The sequence below is a fragment of the Harmonia axyridis genome, chromosome 2, assembly GCF_914767665.1.
Source record: "Harmonia axyridis chromosome 2, icHarAxyr1.1, whole genome shotgun sequence".
Lineage (NCBI taxonomy): Eukaryota > Metazoa > Arthropoda > Insecta > Coleoptera > Coccinellidae > Harmonia > Harmonia axyridis.
Genome location: NC_059502.1, coordinates 52,149,818 through 52,167,898, shown reverse-complemented (window position 1 = coordinate 52,167,898; position 18,081 = coordinate 52,149,818). Strand labels below are relative to the sequence as shown.

General features: G+C 31.2%; 1 protein-coding gene across 1 annotated transcript; it reads left to right on the top strand.

The window, feature by feature from the left end:
• Positions 1–10,855: 10,855 nt before the first annotated feature.
• Positions 10,856–13,801, top strand: LOC123673386. The gene has a single exon (XM_045607873.1). The coding sequence runs from the start codon at positions 10,856–10,858 to the stop codon at positions 13,799–13,801; it is 2,946 nt and encodes a 981-aa protein (XP_045463829.1).
• The last annotated feature ends 4,280 nt before the right edge of the window (positions 13,802–18,081 follow it).

The following is an 18,081-nucleotide window of genomic DNA, read 5'->3' as shown; positions in this document are numbered from 1 at the left end:
TTATTTGTTGACAGATACATTCCAAGAATTATTCATCTGATAATACATTAGATAGTTAAAATTTTCAGAATGGCCGTCAACCTCATTAGGTAAGTCATTATAAATATGACAAATAAATATTTTAAATGTACCTACACTCATTAAGAGTACCTAAGTCAAACTTTTGTTGGTTATCTGATGATGCCACGTTCATTAAACCATTATTTAACTTTCTAATAGATAACAGAGGTATCCATAAGAATTTGTGAATAAACTAAATTAGGTCCTGATATCAGCAACTGAATTCTTATTGTTCAGGGGTCAGTGATAAATAAATACCACGAAAAAAAAATTTTAAAACAAATAAACATTTTAAAAAAACTTCAAGAAAAGCGTCTAACTTTTTCTGCTTATCTGATCACGTTATGGTCATTAAAGCATTATTTAATTATTTACTGATAGATAGTTGAATAATTCTCATACTTTCTTCTTAAAGTTATTCAACTATCTGTTTGTAATTAAAAAATGGATTAATAATTTTTTATGCATGATGTTATCAGATAAGTCACTATTGTTTGATGACTTCTTACAAGTTTTTTAAAATGTTTATTTGTCAAGCTATTATGGCTCATGAAATGGCATTTAATAATAACTTACTAATAGATGGCTGTAATTCGCTGTTTGAAAGGTACAATATGGTTATTTTCATTTCAAACACATATATGTATATCTAAATACATATTAGACATTCGAATAAAATTTTTTCCTTTTCAAATTACTCGATTGATCCTAGATAAATTTTTTCGATGAAAAGCTACAATGAGTTGTATTATTTACTTCTTGTCACAAATTTCATAGTTTTTATATTTCTCCTCAATGAAAAAGGTCACAGACATAGACAAGATAATTGTCTTGAGTCTGAATGAAAAAAACCAACAATAAAACAATCATTTATCTTTTCAGAGGCAATTACGAATTTCTTGTATAAACGACCTCAAACTGTCTTTGGATTATTATTGGATTTCGTGTTCAAACACCAAATCTTGCGTGCTTCAGGTAATTATCAAAAACTGACTGCACATATTTCAACCATCTTCAATCAAATAGACCGATAGTAGGAGAAGCTCACACGCGAATCAGCTCAAAAAAAACAGTAGGAGTGGCCTTTATCTGTGACTTCAAGGCTGTGAAAATTTTTGATTTACTTCTCGGAAAACAATTTTTTCATTTTGTTATATTTTATCCTAATTCTAAATAATACTGTGGATTGGCTTGGTTTCTACTTGTTCGAAATTCATTTTAAATCGAAAATTAAATGACAGTCATTATATTTCATCTTTTTTTTTCGTATTCCTGGTACTGTATGCATAATGGAAACTGTTTTGGAGGAAGCTAACCTTATGGTCATCAATATACATACCGGGTGTAATAGGATCATGGTACACACCCCTTATCTCCCTTAAATTTGAAGGTTATAGATTGAAATTTAGGATAATAATAATTATAATAATAGGTATTTATTTCCAGAATTGTATGTACATTACAAAATGATAAAAACAAGTCACAAATTCCTTACAAAAAAATAAATCAATGAACTAATATATCTATGATATTTGTACATGACAAAAGACTATAAATTCATTTAAAGAATATGGTTCACATTTAATTAACAGTTCGAATAATTGTCTCTTGAAGAGTTTAATTTCTTTAATTGATCTTATTTTTCTAGGTAAATGATTGAACAGTTTCATACTGATTTAGTAATTATTACGCTCTGTACTCGTTAGTCTGTGAATAGGTAATAGATATTCAATCATTATCCTGGTAGGATTCACATTTTTACAATCCTGAAAATAGGAATTGTTCTCAAACAAAAATAACAAGAGTTTATAGATATATAAACCAGGGGAAATTTAATGAAGGAAACATCACTCTTAAATTAAATTTCCCTGTTGGTTTCTTCTTTATTATCTTCTTCATTTTCCTCTTCACTTTCAACACTTTCTTCATCTTCTTCATATTCTTCATCACTGTCCATCTTAACGAAACGATGTATATTGACATTCTGCCAATTTGTATCGAAGATAGTGAAGGTACCTTCGAAAATTAACGTTGTCCTACACATCGGACAACATTTGGAAGAACTGGAGCACCACCTGTCGATGCATTCTTTGTGAAAACAATGCCTGCAATCGGTTAGGTACAGTTCTCCAGTCAACCTACTCAGACATACGCTGCAGTCTTCCTCAAAAGTTATACCCCTAGGAAAAAAAAAGTACATATTAATTCGCTGTTTGATAGGTACAATATGGTTATCGTTCATTTCATACACATATATTGAACAAAAATTTCTTTATAAAAATGCAACATTCAGAAACTGAAGATAACATTCGATTATATTGTTTCAAAAATAATTAAAGAAAACAATGATGTAAAAGCATTACCTTTCTGTACAGTCGTTGTACAACTTTTCGAAACTGAACTCATATAAATGATCCAAAGACATCTTTTTAGCTTTAAAATTATCTGTTCTGTACTTCACCACTGTTGAACTGATACTAAGCTAGTAAGCGTACCAACACACTTAAGTACTCAAATACGTCAGGCGCGGATCCAGGACCCACTTTTGAGGGGGGGGAAAATTCTAGATTCTTCCGCCATTTTGGGACGTCATTTTTTTTTGCCGTTCATTAATATGGGTTTTCACAAAATGCATTGAAGGTGGAATGAATAGAATAAAAAATGTCCCCATTCATTTACTTGTATTTTCACATTATATGAAGTAACAAAGTGTATTAATTACATATCGATATTTATTTTGAAGTATCAAACTACTCAAACTGATTTCGTTCTTCAGTTGAACGTTTCGAAATTCAATCTTAACAATGTGAAAAGAGAATATGATTTTTATTTTCGTTCAATTATATCTGATTTATTTTATCACCTTGGTAAAAATAAATATTTCAAAAAAGGGTTAAACTGTCGTTTCTTATTTGTTGACAGATACATTCCAAGAATTATTCATCTGATAATACATTAGATAGTTAAAATTTTCAGAATGGCCGTCAACCTCATTAGGTAAGTCATTATAAATATGACAAATAAATATTTTAAATGTACCTACACTCATTAAGAGTACCTAAGTCAAACTTTTGTTGGTTATCTGATGATGCCACGTTCATTAAACCATTATTTAACTTTCTAATAGATAACAGAGGTATCCATAAGAATTTGTGAATAAACTAAATTAGGTCCTGATATCAGCAACTAAATTCTTATTGTTCAGGGGTCAGTGATGAATAAATACCACGAAAAAAAAATTATAAAACAAATAAACATTTTAAAAAAACTTCAAGAAAAGCGTCTAACTTTTTCTGCTTATCTGATCACGTTATGGTCATTAAAGCATTATTTAATTATTTACTGATAGATAGTTGAATAATTCTCATACTTTCTTCTTAAAGTTATTCAACTATCTGTTTGTAATTAAAAAATGGATTAATAATTTTTTATGCATGATGTTATCAGATAAGTCACTATTGTTTGATGACTTCTTACAAGTTTTTTAAAATGTTTATTTGTCAAGCTATTATGGCTCATGAAATGGCATTTAATAATAACTTACTAATAGATGGCTGTAATTCGCTGTTTGAAAGGTACAATATGGTTATTTTCATTTCAAACACATATATGTATATCTAAATACATATTAGACATTCGAATAAAATTTTTTCCTTTTCAAATTACTCGATTGATCCTAGATAAATTTTTCCGATGAAAAGCTACAATGAGTTGTATTATTTACTTCTTGTCACAAATTTCATAGTTTTTATATTTCTCCTCAATGAAAAAGGTCACAGACATAGACAAGATAATTGTCTTGAGTCTGAATGAAAAAAACCAACAATAAAACAATCATTTATCTTTTCAGAGGCAATTACGAATTTCTTGTATAAATGACCTCAAACTGTCTTTGGATTATTATTGGATTTCGTGTTTAAACACCAAATCTTGCGTGCTTCAGGTAATTATCAAAAACTGACTGCACATATTTCAACCATCTTCAATCAAATAGACCGATAGTAGGAGAAGCTCACACGCGAATCAGCTCAAAAAAAACAGTAGGAGTGGCCTTTATCTGTGACTTCAAGGCTGTGAAAATTTTTGATTTACTTCTCGGAAAACAATTTTTTCATTTTGTTATATTTTATCCTAATTCTAAATAATACTGTGGATTGGCTTGGTTTCTACTTGTTCGAAATTCATTTTAAATCGAAAATTAAATGACAGTCATTATATTTCATCTTTTTTTTTCGTATTCCTGGTACTGTATGCATAATGGAAACTGTTTTGGAGGAAGCTAACCTTATGGTCATCAATATACATACCGGGTGTAATAGGATCATGGTACACACCCCTTATCTCCCTTAAATTTGAAGGTTATAGATTGAAATTTAGGATAATAATAATAATAATAATAGGTATTTATTTCCAGAATTGTATGTACATTACAAAATGATAAAAACAAGTCACAAATTCCTTACAAAAAAATAAATCAATGAACTAATATATCTATGATATTTGTACATGACAAAAGACTATAAATTCATTTAAAGAATATGGTTCACATTTAATTAACAGTTCGAATAATTGTCTCTTGAAGAGTTTAATTACTTTAATTGATCTTATTTTTCTAGGTAAATGATTGAACAGTTTCATACTGATTTAGTAATTATTACGCTCTGTACTCGTTAGTCTGTGAATAGGTAATAGACATGGGCGCCCGCAGGGGGGGGCCAGGGGGGGCCATGGCCCCCCCTGAGATTTTGATTACCTCATTTTTCAGCACAACACCCTCATTATTACTTTCTCAATCCAAAGGGCAAGGAAAAAAGGAAAGTAATGGATTCACAACAATTTTCCGGTTTTCAATGGAATTACTATACATATAAACATAATATACTATACACATATCCATAATCGGCAGAGGTATTTTTTGAATTGAAAACTTTTTTAGGCGCGTTGAGCACTTGTTGGGTGAAGAAAAATCGTGGAACCGAAAGTAATCCATGCGTGTCAATTTTTTTTTAAAATACATCTTATATATTCTCTCCTATTGTCTTTAATAGATGAAGGTAAGAAAAAAAGTATTGAAGAAAATAGAAAAAAATTTACAGATTATAAAAACAATAGTTTTTTGCGTAACTCAAGATATGCCTATACGAGAGAGCAACAAGAACTATGGAAATTTTAGTGATCTTTTGAAATTCAGAGTAGACGCTGGAGATGAAAATTTAAGAATTTGGACAAACTTGTAGCACAAGGTTGTGATGGATGCTCAACAATGGCCGCCGAAATTCTCAGGGTTCAAAATATCATAAGAGACAAGTACAAGAAAGCAAATTATTTCCGTTGTGCCTCCCATAGGTTAAATTTAGTAATAAATGACATCAGTAAAATAACTGAGATTCGTAATAGCATTGGCACCATTACTGACTATAGTCTTTTTTCGAGAGAGTACCTTAAGAAGAAATCTTATTCCAAATATTCCTTTGTTTTGAGAAACTCGTTGGTCAGCTAAATATAAATCTTTGGGAGTTTTCACTGAAAACTTCAATACTATATTAAAACCTTTATTGCTATAAAATCTGGAGAAATTTCAATGAATTCTTCATCAACAAAAAGAGCTGCTCAGTTATGGGCTGCAATAATCTCTTTCACTTTTGTGAATGCTTAATGGTAGTAAGTATATATTCAAATATATTGGAACCAATAGCAAATACACTAAAAGGTGTTTCTATTAATTTTGTAGATTTTCACCGTCATATAAATTTAATTATAGAAATATGTGGAAAATCGCTCAGACGATGCATGCTTTACAGAAATTTTTTCCAAAGCATCATCTATTGCTCAGAGTCTCAATATAGAGATTGGAAAACCACGAATTTGCGGTAGACAAATGTACAGATCTAATTATGAAGCAGATTCAGCTGAAGATTACTTCAAAAAAATCTATATTCATCCCATATTTAGATCATTTGATTTCAGCCCTTGAAACGAGATTTTCGAAAGAACATGTAATACTTTTTTCTTTGTTCATATTTTTGTCGAAGAATTCAAAATTACTAGATATTGAATATTTCGCTTCTAAGGTCTGCAATATGTATAACACATTGAAAATTTAGAAAGTGAATTGAACATTTGGAATGAGTATTTATCTAAATCACAAATGGATGATAACATAAAAATTGAAGATCTTATCCGACAATGTAAATTTTCTCTCGCTATCAAACAATGCCTTATTCTTCTCCTTACATTTCCATGTACTACTTCTACTATAGAGCGTAGTTTCAGCGCAGAATTAAATTTTAGTTGAGAATAAAATATGCGTACTCTGTTGTATAGCGATTAAGTATTTTGTCTTCAGAATTAATATTGTTTTTATGAGTTCTTTTTTGCAATTTATGATTTGTTAACTTTGTTTATATACGTATTTATTGTGTTTACATTCTGGATCAATTCTGTGTTATTTTGAATCATATTTTAGTATCATGTTTTAAACTTTATTGTTTGCGTCATTCAGTGTATATTTCAAGATTTAATATTATTCTTTTATTATTTTTATAAACATAGTTTTATCGAGCATATATGTATATATTTTTTATTTCGTTATTACTCGTTAATTTTTCTTTATTTATTAGTAATTATAATAATTATTTCATTCCGTTCACTTATGAATATAAATGCAGAAATAGAAAGAAACGGAATACTAATATCGCCTACGACAATCATGGACGCCTTATCGTTTTTCAACAATTTTCATTTTGCCCCCCCTGAGAAAAATTTCTGCGGGCGCCCATGGTAATAGATATTCAATCATTATCCTGGTAGGATTCACATTTTTACAATCCTGAAAATAGGAATTGTTCTCAAACAAAAATAACAAGAGTTTATAGATATATAAACCAGGGGAAATTTAATGAAGGAAACATCACTCTTAAATTAAATTTCCCTGTTGGTTTCTTCTTTATTATCTTCTTCATTTTCCTCTTCACTTTCAACACTTTCTTCATCTTCTTCATATTCTTCATCACTGTCCATCTTGTCGAAACGATGTATATTGACATTCTGCCAATTTGTATCGAAGATAGTGAAGGTACCTTCAAAAATTAACGTTGTCCTACACATCGGACAACATTTGGAAGAACTGGAGCACCACCTGTCGATGCATTCTTTGTGAAAACAATGCCTGCAATCGGTTAGGTACAGTTCTCCAGTCAACCTACTCAGACATACGCTGCAGTCTTCCTCAAAAGTTATACCCCTAGGAAAAAAAAGTACATATTAATTCGCTGTTTGATAGGTACAATATGGTTATCGTTCATTTCATACACATATATTGAACAAAAATTTCTTTATAAAAATGCAACATTCAGAAACTGAAGATAACATTCGATTATATTGTTTCAAAAATAATTAAAGAAAACAATGATGTAAAAGCATTACCTTTCTGTACAGTCGTTGTACAACTTTTCGAAACTGAACTCATATAAATGATCCAAAGACATCTTTTTAGCTTTAAAATTATCTGTTCTGTACTTCACCACTGTTGAACTGATACTAAGCTAGTAAGCGTACCAACACACTTAAGTACTCAAATACGTCAGGCGCGGATCCAGGACCCACTTTTGGGGGGGGGGGAAATTCTAGATTCTTCCGCCATTTTGGGACGTCATTTTTTTTTGCCGTTCATTAATATGGGTTTTCACAAAATGCATTGAAGGTGGAATGAATAGAATAAAAAATGTCTCCATTCATTTACTTGTATTTTCACATTATATGAAGTAACAAAGTGTATTAATTACATATCGATATTTATTTTGAAGTATCAAACTACTCAAACTGATTTCGTTCTTTAGTTGAACGTTTCGAAATTCAATCTAAACAATGTGAAAAGAGAATATGATTTTTATTTTCGTTCAATTATATCTGATTTATTTTATCACCTTGGTAAAAATAAATATTTCAAAAAAGGGTTAAACTGTCGTTTCTTATTTGTTGACAGATACATTCCAAGAATTATTCATCTGATAATACATTAGATAGTTAAAATTTTCAGAATGGCCGTCAACCTCATTAGGTAAGTCATTATAAATATGACAAATAAATATTTTAAATGTACCTACACTCATTAAGAGTACCTAAGTCAAACTTTTGTTGGTTATCTGATGATGCCACGTTCATTAAACCATTATTTAACTTTCTAATAGATAACAGAGGTATCCATAAGAATTTGTGAATAAACTAAATTAGGTCCTGATATCAGCAACTAAATTCTTATTGTTCAGGGGTCAGTGATAAATAAATACCACGAAAAAAAAATTATAAAACAAATAAACATTTTAAAAAAACTTCAAGAAAAGCGTCTAACTTTTTCTGCTTATCTGATCACGTTATGGTCATTGAAGCATTATTTTATTATTTACTGATAGATAGTTGAATAATTCTCATACTTTCTTCTTAAAGTTATTCAACTATCTGTTTGTAATTAAAAAATGGATTAATAATTTTTTATGCATGATGTTATCAGATAAGTCACTATTGTTTGATGACTTCTTACAAGTTTTTTAAAATGTTTATTTGTCAAGCTATTATGGCTCATGAAATGGCATTCAATAATAACTTACTAATAGATGGCTGTAATTCGCTGTTTGAAAGGTACAATATGGTTATTTTCATTTCAGACACATATATGTATATCTAAATACATATTAGACATTCGAATAAAATTTTTTCCTTTTCAAATTACTCGATTGATCCTAGATAAATTTTTCCGATGAAAAGCTACAATGAGTTGTATTATTTACTTCTTGTCACAAATTTCATAGTTTTTATATTTCTCCTCAATGAAAAAGGTCACAGACATAGACAAGATAATAGTCTTGAGTCTGAATGAAAAAAACCAACAATAAAACAATCATTTATCTTTTCAGAGGCAATTACGAATTTCTTGTATAAACGACCTCAAACTGTCTTTGGATTATTATTGGATTTCGTGTTTAAACACCAAATCTTGCGTGCTTCAGGTAATTATCAAAAACTGACTGCACATATTTCAACCATCTTCAATCAAATAGACCGATAGTAGGAGAAGCTCACACGCGAATCAGCTCAAAAAAAACAGTAGGAGTGGCCTTTATCTGTGACTTCAAGGCTGTGAAAATTTTTGATTTACTTCTCGGAAAACAATTTTTTCATTTTGTTATATTTTATCCTAATTCTAAATAATACTGTGGATTGGCTTGGTTTCTACTTGTTCGAAATTCATTTTAAATCGAAAATTAAATGACAGTCATTATATTTCATCTTTTTTTTTCGTATTCCTGGTACTGTATGCATAATGGAAACTGTTTTGGAGGAAGCTAACCTTATGGTCATCAATATACATACCGGGTGTAATAGGATCATGGTACACACCCCTTATCTCCCTTAAATTTGAAGGTTATAGATTGAAATTTAGGATAATAATAATAATAATAATAGGTATTTATTTCCAGAATTGTATGTACATTACAAAATGATAAAAACAAGTCACAAATTCCTTACAAAAAAATAAATCAATGAACTAATATATCTATGATATTTGTACATGACAAAAGACTATAAATTCATTTAAAGAATATGGTTCACATTTAATTAACAGTTCGAATAATTGTCTCTTGAAGAGTTTAATTTCTTTAATTGATCTTATTTTTCTAGGTAAATGATTGAACAGTTTCATACTGATTTAGTAATTATTACGCTCTGTACTCGTTAGTCTGTGAATAGGTAATAGATATTCAATCATTATCCTGGTAGGATTCACATTTTTACAATCCTGAAAATAGGAATTGTTCTCAAACAAAAATAACAAGAGTTTATAGATATATAAACCAGGGGAAATTTAATGAAGGAAACATCACTCTTAAATTAAATTTCCCTGTTGGTTTCTTCTTTATTATCTTCTTCATTTTCCTCTTCACTTTCAACACTTTCTTCATCTTCTTCATATTCTTCATCACTGTCCATCTTGTCGAAACGATGTATATTGACATTCTGCCAATTTGTATCGAAGATAGTGAAGGTACCTTCGAAAATTAACGTTGTCCTACACATCGGACAACATTTGGAAGAACTGGAGCACCACCTGTCGATGCATTCTTTGTGAAAACAATGCCTGCAATCGGTTAGGTACAGTTCTCCAGTCAACCTACTCAGACATACGCTGCAGTCTTCCTCAAAAGTTATACCCCTAGGAAAAAAAAAGTACATATTAATTCGCTGTTTGATAGGTACAATATGGTTATCGTTCATTTCATACACATATATTGAACAAAAATTTCTTTATAAAAATGCAACATTCAGAAACTGAAAATAACATTCGATTATATTGTTTCAAAAATAATTAAAGAAAACAATGATGTAAAAGCATTACCTTTCTGTACAGTCGTTGTACAACTTTTCGAAACTGAACTCATATAAATGATCCAAAGACATCTTTTTAGCTTTAAAATTATCTGTTCTGTACTTCACCACTGTTGAACTGATACTAAGCTAGTAAGCGTACCAACACACTTAAGTACTCAAATACGTCAGGCGCGGATCCAGGACCCACTTTTGGGGGGGGGGGGGAATTCTAGATTCTTCCGCCATTTTGGGACGTCATTTTTTTTTGCCGTTCATTAATATGGGTTTTCACAACATGCATTGAAGGTGGAATGAAGGATTATCAGACCAGGATAACCTCATTCGTCTTGATAGAGCACTCAAGGGAAAAGCTAGGGAAACTGTTAAAGCTCTTCTAATATCTCCAAGCAATGTTTCAAGGATAATCAATATGCTCGAGATGAATTTTGGTAGACCTGAATGGATTGTTCTATCTCTCATGGAAAAAGTGAAGAAAATCAGCCCTGTAAAAGAAGACAGTTTGGAATCCTGTATTTTTTTCTCAAACGCAGTTACTAATATGGTGGTCACGATGAGAAATGTTAATTCTTCACTATATTTGTTCAATCCGGAAATGTTAGTGAATATTGTTGAAAAACTTCCCACCATACAAAAGTACAACTGGGGAAAATATAAATATCAGAAAGATTTACAGGGAATACCAACATCCCTTGAAGATTTTGCAAATTGGTACGAAGAAGAGGTAAATTCTATGGCTTCTACAAGTAATCCATTCCAGAGAAGTAAACACATGTCAAGGAAAGAAACAGTTAGTTTTTCAAAAAAGTCCGAGCCGAGAAAGGCAGAAAATTCCAAAGTTTGTGTATTTTGCCAGAGAACGAATCATAAAATAGAGGAATGTGGTGAATTCATAGAGAAGACTATACCAGAAAGAAGACAATCAGTTATGAATTTGAGATTATGTTTTCTATGTCTCCAATTGGGTCACATGGCTAATAAATGTTTCCTCAGAACGAGATGTGGTATAATGGGTTGTAAAGGAAAGCATAGCAGTCTTCTTCATCTGGCAAGAGATCCAAACAGCTCATATCCAACTTTACAAGATAAAACAGCAGCTTCGAGTGAATTTTGTGCGAAATTGAACGATGTGGATCAAAAAACTCTGCTGAGAATAGCACCAGTTATACTTCGTGGGCCTTATAATGAAATCAAGACATTTGCCTTATTCGATGAAGGCTCCACATGCTCGATGATGGATGAAAATTTAGCTATGAAATTGAACCTCTCTGGACCCATCGTTCCACTCCGTTTTCAATGGACAAATAACATTACCCATTTCGAGGATGAATCGAAAATGGTTGATGTTGATATTTCTGCCGACAGCAATAAACAAATCTTCTATAATCTGAAAAATTTGAGGACTGTTAAAAACTTGAGTATACCAAACCAGAAAATCGATGTAGATCTTTTGTCTCAGAATTTCCCACATTTGAACCGGAAAATTCTAGAGGCCGTGGAGAATGCAACTCCAGAAATTCTCATTGGCCAAGACAATTGCGGACTAATTATACCACGTCAGGTCATACAACCAAAAATGAATCAACCTATAATGTCCAAATCCAAATTAGGTTGGACTATTCATGGAGCACTCACTGATTCAACTGATGGAAATGAAATGAATCATGCAACTCTTTGTTGCCGACATATTGAAGATGATGAACTCCATCGTATGGTGAAAGATAGTTTCAAGTTAGAAGCTTTCGGAGTGAATGAAAAAATCATCAGCTCAGTAGAAGATCGCAAAGCACTTGAAATCATGAATAGCACAGCTAAAAGAATTGGTAACCGTTGGGAAATTGGACACCTTTGGAGAAATATGGATGTCGCATTTCCTGACAGCAAAGTAAACGCACTCAACCGTCTTTCCTGCATGGAGAGGAAAATGAAGAAAGATTGTGAATTCGCAAAGCAGTACCGTGAGAAGATCCAGGATTACATCAACAAGGGTTATGCAAGAAAATTAGAGTTAGAGGAGATTACAGAAAATCCGAGAAACTGGTTTTTACCACATTTTGCAGTGTGGAACGTCCATAAGCCCGGTAAAATTAGACTTGTCTTTGACGCTGCTGCAAGATCATTTGGATATAGCCTCAATGACTTTTTACTACAAGGTCCAGACTTTGTTCCTTCCTTGGTTTCCGTTTTATGGCGCTTTAGGCAGGGAAAAATTGCATTTAGTGGGGACATCAGGGAAATGTTTCACCAAGTGTTAATAAAAAAGGAAGATCGATGTGCTCAACGATTTCTTTGGCATGATGAAAATAACCTTGGTGGAATTCCGGATGTTTATGAAATGAATGTTATGATCTTCGGTGCCGTGTCTTCTCCATCCGTAGCCCAATTCATCAAGAACAGGAATGCTGAATGTTTCGAAGATAAATTCCCTGGAATAAGCAGAGCAATGAAGAGACAACATTATGTTGACGATTATTTGGATTCATGTAGCACATACGAGGAAGCTATTCAAAGAGTACGAGATGTAATTTATGTTCATAATCAAGCTGGTTTTGAAATGGTGAAATGGATTAGTAACTCCAAGAGGGTTCTAGAATCAATTCCAAAATGTCTTCGTGCTGAATCAGAAAAAAACATTAAAATTGATTCACAAGAAATCAAAAGAGTTCTTGGATTGTCTTGGTCTCCAGAAACTGACCAATTCATATATTCGCTGAACTTTCACAAAATTCCTATTGAAAAAACATCAGGATCAATAGCACCAACGAAACGGAAGGTCTTGCGGATCATCATGTCAATATTTGATCCTTTCGGGTTTTTGGCAACTTTGATCATAAAGGCGAATGTGTTTTGTGATGCGCGTGATAAGGCTTATTCCTATGTTGCTTACTTCAGAACAGAAGAAAAGGAGGATAATACTGAAACACATGTCTGCTTTGTTACTGCTGAGTATAAAGTTGCGCCATTGACTCAGCAAATCATACCCAAATTAGAGCTACAAGGAGCAGTGTTGGCATGCAGACTATCCAAGAAAATATGGGAAGAAGTTGAACATAAAATTCGCGAAACACATTATTGGACTGATTCATTGGTGGTACTTAAACAAATAAGATCCCAGTCGAGAAGGTTTCCTATGTTCGTGTCATGTCGAATAGGAGAAATCCATGAAAATGCAGATGTTTTCCAGTGGCACTGGGATCCTTCTGAAGAAAATGTAGCAGATCAGGCTACCAAAGAATTGAAAAATATCGATCTTAAACAAGATGGAGATTGGTTTAGCGGACCATCGTTTTTGGGAAAACCAAGGAAATTATGGTATTGTGAGGGTGGCAAAAATTCAAACGAAGAAAGGCATTTATAAAAGACCTGTTACGAAGCTGTGCATCCTTCCGACCACTTAGTGAAGATTTAAGTTCTTCACAGGGGGGAGAAATGTTAAGGCCAAATTCATTTTTTAATTTGACAGACGAGTGAACAGGAAATCAAGGGAGTTTAGTTTTTTGATAGTTCTGAATTGTCAAGTTTTCAAATAAAAAAGTTATTGAAGAATTTCACATTTGAATTTACACCATTATTTAACTTTCTAATAGATAACAGAGGTATCCATAAGAATTTGTGAATAAACTAAATTAGGTCCTGATATCAGCAACTAAATTCTTATTGTTCAGGGGTCAGTGATAAATAAATACCACGAAAAAAAAATTATAAAACAAATAAACATTTTAAAAAAACTTCAAGAAAAGCGTCTAACTTTTTCTGCTTATCTGATCACGTTATGGTCATTAAAGCATTATTTAATTATTTACTGATAGATAGTTGAATAATTCTCATACTTTCTTCTTAAAGTTATTCAACTATCTGTTTGTAATTAAAAAATGGATTAATAATTTTTTATGCATGATGTTATCAGATAAGTCACTATTGTTTGATGACTTCTTACAAGTTTTTTAAAATGTTTATTTGTCAAGCTATTATGGCTCATGAAATGGCATTTAATAATAACTTACTAATAGATGGCTGTAATTCGCTGTTTGAAAGGTACAATATGGTTATTTTCATTTCAAACACATATATGTATATCTAAATACATATTAGACATTCGAATAAAATTTTTTCTTTTTCAAATTACTCGATTGATCCTAGATAAATTTTTTCGATGAAAAGCTACAATGAGTTGTATTATTTACTTCTTGTCACAAATTTCATAGTTTTTATATTTCTCCTCAATGAAAAAGGTCACAGACATAGACAAGATAATTGTCTTGAGTCTGAATGAAAAAAACCAACAATAAAACAATCATTTATCTTTTCAGAGGCAATTACGAATTTCTTGTATAAACGACCTCAAACTGTCTTTGGATTATTATTGGATTTCGTGTTTAAACACCAAATCTTGCGTGCTTCAGGTAATTATCAAAAACTGACTGCACATATTTCAACCATCTTCAATCAAATAGACCGATAGTAGGAGAAGCTCACACGCGAATCAGCTCAAAAAAAACAGTAGGAGTGGCCTTTATCTGTGACTTCAAGGCTGTGAAAATTTTTGATTTACTTCTCGGAAAACAATTTTTTCATTTTGTTATATTTTATCCTAATTCTAATTAATACTGTGGATTGGCTTGGTTTCTTCTTGTTCGAAATTCATTTTAAATCGAAAATTAAATGACAGTCATTATATTTCATCTTTTTTTTTCGTATTCCTGGTACTGTATGCATAATGGAAACTGTTTCGGAGGAAGCTAACCTTATGGTCATCAATATACATACCGGGTGTAATAGGATCATGGTACACACCCCTTATCTCCCTTGAATTTGAAGGTTATAGATTGAAATTTAGGATAATAATAATAATAATAATAGGTATTTATTTCCAGAATTGTATGTACATTACAAAATGATAAAAACAAGTCACAAATTCCTTACAAAAAAATAAATCAATGAACTAATATATCTATGATATTTGTACATGACAAAAGACTATAAATTCATTTAAAGAATATGGTTCACATTTAATTAACAGTTCGAATAATTGTCTCTTGAAGAGTTTAATTTCTTTAATTGATCTTATTTTTCTAGGTAAATGATTGAACAGTTTCATACTGATTTAGTAATTATTACGCTCTGTACTCGTTAGTCTGTGAATAGGTAATAGATATTCAATCATTATCCTGGTAGGATTCACATTTTTACAATCCTGAAAATAGGAATTGTTCTCAAACAAAAATAACAAGAGTTTATAGATATATAAACCAGGGGAAATTTAATGAAGGAAACATCACTCTTAAATTAAATTTCCCTGTTGGTTTCTTCTTTATTATCTTCTTCATTTTCCTCTTCACTTTCAACACTTTCTTCATCTTCTTCATATTCTTCATCACTGTCCATCTTGTCGAAACGATGTATATTGACATTCTGCCAATTTGTATCGAAGATAGTGAAGGTACCTTCGAAAATTAACGTTGTCCTACACATCGGACAACATTTGGAAGAACTGGAGCACCACCTGTCGATGCATTCTTTGTGAAAACAATGCCTGCAATCGGTTAGGTACAGTTCTCCAGTCAACCTACTCAGACATACGCTGCAGTCTTCCTCAAAAGTTATACCCCTAGGAAAAAAAAAGTACATATTAATTCGCTGTTTGATAGGTACAATATGGTTATCGTTCATTTCATACACATATATTGAACAAAAATTTCTTTATAAAAATGCAACATTCAGAAACTGAAGATAACATTCGATTATATTGTTTCAAAAATAATTAAAGAAAACAATGATGTAAAAGCATTACCTTTCTGTACAGTCGTTGTACAACTTTTCGAAACTGAACTCATATAAATGATCCAAAGACATCTTTTTAGCTTTAAAATTATCTGTTCTGTACTTCACCACTGTTGAACTGATACTAAGCTAGTAAGCGTACCGACACACTTAAGTACTCAAATACGTCAGGCGCGGATCCAGGACCCACTTTTGGGGGGGGGGGAAATTCTAGATTCTTCCGCCATTTTGGGACGTCATTTTTTTTTGCCGTTCATTAATATGGGTTTTCACAAAATGCATTGAAGGTGGAATGAATAGAATAAAAAATGTCCCCATTCATTTACTTGTATTTTCACATTATATGAAGTAACAAAGTGTATTAATTACATATCGATATTTATTTTGAAGTATCAAACTACTCAAACTGATTTCGAAATTCAATCTAAACAATGTGAAAAGAGAATATGATTTTTATTTTCGTTCAATTATATCTGATTTATTTTATCACCTTGGTAAAAATAAATATTTCAAAAAAGGGTTAAACTGTCGTTTCTTATTTGTTGACAGATACATTCCAAGAATTATTCATCTGATAATACATTAGATAGTTAAAATTTTCAGAATGGCCGTCAACCTCATTAGGTAAGTCATTATAAATATGACAAATAAATATTTTAAATGTACCTACACTCATTAAGAGTACCTAAGTCAAACTTTTGTTGGTTATCTGATGATGCCACGTTCATTAAACCATTATTTAACTTTCTAATAGATAACAGAGGTATCCATAAGAATTTGTGAATAAACTAAATTAGGTCCTGATATCAGCAACTAAATTCTTATTGTTCAGGGGTCAGTGATAAATAAATACCACGAAAAAAAAATTATAAAACAAATAAACATTTTAAAAAAACTTCAAGAAAAGCGTCTAACTTTTTCTGCTTATCTGATCACGTTATGGTCATTAAAGCATTATTTAATTATTTACTGATAGATAGTTGAATAATTCTCATACTTTCTTCTTAAAGTTATTCAACTATCTGTTTGTAATTAAAAAATGGATTAATAATTTTTTATGCATGATGTTATCAGATAAGTCACTATTGTTTGATGACTTCTTACAAGTTTTTTAAAATGTTTATTTGTCAAGCTATTATGGCTCATGAAATGGCATTTAATAATAACTTACTAATAGATGGCTGTAATTCGCTGTTTGAAAGGTACAATATGGTTATTTTCATTTCAAACACATATATGTATATCTAAATACATATTAGACATTCGAATAAAATTTTTTCCTTTTCAAATTACTCGATTGATCCTAGATAAATTTTTTCGATGAAAAGCTACAATGAGTTGTATTATTTACTTCTTGTCACAAATTTCATAGTTTTTATATTTCTCCTCAATGAAAAAGGTCACAGACATAGACAAGATAATTGTCTTGAGTCTGAATGAAAAAAACCAACAATAAAACAATCATTTATCTTTTCAGAGGCAATTACGAATTTCTTGTATAAACGACCTCAAACTGTCTTTGGATTATTATTGGATTTCGTGTTTAAACACCAAATCTTGCGTGCTTCAGGTAATTATCAAAAACTGACTGCACATATTTCAACCATCTTCAATCAAATAGACCGATAGTAGGAGAAGCTCACACGCGAATCAGCTCAAAAAAAACAGTAGGAGTGGCCTTTATCTGTGACTTCAAGGCTGTGAAAATTTTTGATTTACTTCTCGGAAAACAATTTTTTCATTTTGTTATATTTTATCCTAATTCTAAATAATACTGTGGATTGGCTTGGTTTCTACTTGTTCGAAATTCATTTTAAATCGAAAATTAAATGACAGTCATTATATTTCATCTTTTTT

Excerpts from the sequence above, each read along its gene's own strand:
- LOC123673386 (XM_045607873.1), top strand. The coding sequence starts at position 10,856 with ATGCTCGAGATGAATTTTGGTAGACCTGAATGGATTGTTCTATCTCTC.